Source organism: Beta vulgaris, chromosome 4 (genome assembly GCF_026745355.1).
Source record: "Beta vulgaris subsp. vulgaris cultivar EL10 chromosome 4, EL10.2, whole genome shotgun sequence".
Classification (NCBI taxonomy): Eukaryota; Viridiplantae; Streptophyta; class Magnoliopsida; order Caryophyllales; family Amaranthaceae; genus Beta; species Beta vulgaris.
This window is the reverse complement of record NC_079205.1, coordinates 54,609,534-54,614,282: the sequence shown is the minus strand read 5'-3', so window position 1 is coordinate 54,614,282 and position 4,749 is coordinate 54,609,534. Positions and strand designations below refer to the sequence as shown.

Below are 4,749 nucleotides of genomic sequence, written 5' to 3'. Positions count from 1 at the left end.
GAGAGTTTATTGATTGATAGAAATCAGAATTATATGAGGAATACAAGCTAGACTTCAGCTTATATAGTGCTGAGTACAAAAGATTAACAGAAAGAAGAAGAAAGAAATAAGTTATAGTTTGTTACAACAAACTAGCTGAGCTGGACAGTTAGTTAATAACTAACTATCTTCAACAGCTGATCTAGCCTACCAAGTCGAGGTCCCTTATGAAGGCCCTCCATCTCCAACCACTGAAATTGAGGTCGATTCGAGGAATCCCAAAGTGTTCACTGATGAACATGTCATGGGTGCAGCCAGTGATGCTTATGCATACTACCAAATTGGTTACAAGCTCTTGACCTCCCTTTGAGATATTTATATTCCTTGCTACAAACTTGATATATAGCTTTGTTGTTAAACGTTAAAACATTTTTCCGTCAGTAGGGAAAATTGTCACAAGAATTAATGGTCCAAAATGGAGTTTTGAATAATGTTTGTTGATTCATAATCTTTTTGAAATATAGTCATCTTTAAAATGACCCTGAAGAATTATTTCACATGCACTTTTAGAAGTCTTTGTCTATTTTGGTACGTAATTCCTCTACAATGATTACATTCCAAATACATAGTTTATAATAGGGATCTTTCTATGTTTGTCATAATAAAAAAATATCAAGAAAATATAATGGATTAGAATGATTTTGGACCCACATTTTAAAACCTAAAGTCATTATGGATCAATAAGTTTCCATGGTCATCTTTATGGAAAATAATTAGTCTACCCACCGGGTAATATACCCACCACTAATAGAGAGTAATGGTAAGTGATGATAGTGGAATCCAACTCACATGATTAACAATATTTTAATGCTTCTATTAGTAGTGGGTAGATTACTCATCGGGTAGATGTAGCAATGTCCCATTTTTATTCATGACGACATAGAGTTTTCATTGTGATACTTAATTAACTTAATTCTAACCAACTTATTGTTAATTAACTTAATTAATTAACAATATTTATTAATACTTCATCCGTTCTGAATTAAATGCAACAAATTCACTTTTACGCATGCCGAGGCATTATTTTGACTACAAATATCTATAGTTTTATCTTTTCTCCCACCTGCAGAAGAATAAAGCATAGGTATTTACTCTTATCCGGCGTATTTTCCGCAAGGTAATTACCTCAGTTTCATATCGAAATTTATATAGAATCTTTGAAAAAGGCTTTCCTTCATAAGTAAGAAAGAAAAGACTTACTATCTTTGGGATTTGATCCTACACCGCCGCTCAATACCTTAGTCTTAGTGGATCGACTCTATTACACAAGTTAATTCCTAACTTGTATTTATCTTATATATACTACCTCCGTTTCAAATTAATTGTTACACTTTGACATTTTACACTATTCACAAATTGCACTTTGACCCTCGTTTGTGATTTATACGTGAATAAAAATATAGTCATGTGGGATCTTGTTAGATTCGTATTAGTATGTATTTTATTAATATGTACTTTTTATAATTTTTACAAATACAAAACTAAAGATATATGTCCTCAAAGTTCTGCATTGGCATGCGTGAAAAGTGTAAGGGCATGTTCTCTTCGACATAAAACAGCTAAACTAAACTTAACTTAACTGAACTGAATTGAATTGAACTGAACTGAATTGAACTGAATTGAATTGAACTGAACTCAACTGAATTGAACTGAACTGAAATGAATAGTGATATGTGAGAGTAAAAGTATTGTCAAGAGCTGAACTGAACTGAACTGGTCTGAACTGAACTGATCTGAACAGAACTGAATTGAACTGAACTGAATTGAATTGAATTGAACTGAACTGGATTGAACTGAACTGAACTGAACTGAACTGAAAATAAGCTGGGGAGAACAGGCCCTAAGTGTAACAATTAATTTGAAACAGAGGTAGTACATAAGTAAGCGGTTCTTATTCTTTTCTTAATGTATTGGCCCAAAACCTCATTATAAAAGTAAAAATTATAAAAGTTACATTTTATGAAAGTACATTATGAGAAGAATCTAACAAGATCCCACTTAAATATGTTTTTCATTATGTACAAGTCACAACTCACAAACCTTAGTCAAAGTGAAAATGTGAATAGTGAAAAAATGGAATTGTTGCATTTAATTCGAAATGGAGGAAGTATGATATAGGGCGCGTTCTCTTCACCTTAATAAATTAAGTTTCAGGTCCGATAAGTTCATATAAGTTCAGATTAAGCTCAATCAGGTCCAATCAGAGTAATAAGTTCCAATAAGTTTCAATCAGGTGCAATGAGTTCCAATCAGGTCTAATAAGGTCCAATAAGTTCCAATTGCTAAAAGTTTATAAGGTCTAATAAGTTTCAATCAGGTCCAATAAGGTCTAATAAGTTTCAATCAGGTCCAATAAGGTCTAATAAGTTTCAATCAGGTCTAATAAGTTCCAATCAGGTCCAATAAGTTTCAATCAGGTCTAATAAGTTTCAATCAGGTCTAATATGTTCTAATCAGGTCCAATAAGTTTCAATAAGGTTTAATCAAGTCCAACAAGTTTAATCAGGTCCAATCAGGTCTAATAAGTTCAGTTCAGATAAGTTTAGGTTTAATAAAGTGAAAAGAACGCACCCATATAATGTGATCAAATAAAATCGGATGTGGTAATAGTTGTTAATAAAAATATTTTTTCTTCTCTTTGCAATTTGCCAAAGGCCAAAGTCTAATTTCTTTTAGGAGAATAGTGAAAGGATCTGTATATTTCGTTTGAGCTAATCTATCCTTATATATAAAAAATAGTGAAAGGATTTTGAACCACTTTGCGCTGATGATCTGTTTGGGCAAAAGATATGTACGTAGGATCTCAAGCTGAAAGTTTTTAGCCACTCAAAGAACACAGGGTTCTTAGAAGTTAGAAAAAGTTTATGTTAGTACCACTCGCTACTTATGATAATGTAAGAAGCGATGATGTAATAACTTTTACTTTAAAAGTTTAATATTTTTTAAAAAGAAAAAAGGATTTTAGTTCCTTCTTTCAGTGAGCATAGATTACATGAAAACAGAAAAAGCAAAAGATGACAGAAAAGGAGAGACTATATATAGGTTCAGTGAACACATTTGATAAACGACTTATGAATTATGCTATAGCCTATATGTCAACTTACGTCAACAAGACAAATTTGCACAAAAGGAAAAAAGAACATAACCAAGTTATATGACACTAATACTATGAGTTGTTTAAACTAAGCAGGTGAGCCAACCAACAACTCATTGTCAAATAAAGAGACTGATAATAATTACTTTCTCTGTCTTTTAAGAATTTTCCTATTAAGAATTTTTACATAAGACTGTTTTATCAATATTTATTATGAAAAAACCAGGTAAAATAAAACTATTTCTATCAATTTTTCCATTTTCTTTTTTATATAAATATATGTTCCGAAGCTCCTTTATTAATTCTTACATATAAAGCATGCATAATTTTTAATTTTCACCTTGAGTCCTTGTTCTTTAAACATTGGTTAGAATTATAAATTTACTCATCAAATTTATCTTAAAATATATTTTCAAAATTTTAAGTTTACTATAATTGTTATGTTTTGCCACCTCATATTGCATGCAAAAATGATAAACTAAATACTTTTTTCTTTTTACAAGAGCTCCGTTAATTACTTAAACCAAAGAGACTAAAAAAAAAAATTCAGACACAAGGAATTATAAAATTAGAAACGATGATACATTCATGAAATCAATTACTCATCTGACATTACTAAGTACTAGCAACTTCTACTACATTTTAATCGACTTAATGATAACACTAGCTTCTTCCATAGAAATAAAAATGCATAGATTATGAAAAATGGAAGTAGATACTCCATAAATGCGTAATAAACAACATAGAGTAAGTCTCCTACCATCTTGATATGATTTTCCTTATAATCACCCCATAAACAACTTGTAGCCAATCTTATAAGAAGCATAAGCATCAATACAAGCATACTCCACTTGCTCCTTACTAAACACCCTAGCTTGCCAATCACTCTTGCAAACATGCCTGGGCTTAGCCCTATAAAGGCCCACGACATTACGAGCAAGAACCTTCAGACCGGGCTTTCGATACCATCTCATGGGCCAACGGGCTAAAGCATGGGCCTGGATATCCTTGCTAGTAGCACAAATCAGCCCATACTCATCCTTAAGCTTAGCCACATCATCATCTACTTCAACCCCAACAAAAGTAAATTTGGGCCAGCCCATGAAGTTCTTAAGAGACTGAGGCAGATAGTCCAAGTAAAAAAGTTGGACTATGAGACACTTGTTGTCAATGCATAGTTGAAGTGTTGCTGATTTGTTGCTCATTGATGATATTTCATGAGGCCTCCACTCTATGTCTAGTCCCACCACCGTTGATTTGTCATCGGCGATGTAACGTGGCAAAATCTCTGCCACCCAGTCATCTATCACTTCTTCCTTGTCTGTCAAAGTTGTGACTATGTTTGCCCCACCAAAAGTTACTATACTTTTGGTATACATCTCTTAGTGATTAAATTAGTGAGAATATTACAAGCGGAAAATGTTTGAGTAACCCTTAGGGTTGCCAACCCTCTTAGACATATTAGAATAAAATATTGATATGTATGTAATAAATGAGAAAAGAAGAGATATAAAAATAATGTTTTAATGTATTCCTAACCAATGAATATTCAATAATTAGAGGGTTGGCAACTCTTAAGGTCACTCAATCAATAAACGGATGATTTGTTTTATAAT

At 32.2% G+C, this 4,749-nt stretch overlaps 1 protein-coding gene across 1 annotated transcript; it reads right to left on the bottom strand.

The window, feature by feature from the left end:
* Positions 1-3,918: 3,918 nt before the first annotated feature.
* On the bottom strand, positions 3,919-4,512 carry LOC104890871 (3'-5' exonuclease-like). Its single transcript, XM_010676490.2, has one exon. It carries the CDS (start codon positions 4,510-4,512, stop codon positions 3,919-3,921), a length of 594 nt encoding a protein of 197 aa, XP_010674792.2.
* Positions 4,513-4,749: the final 237 nt, after the last annotated feature.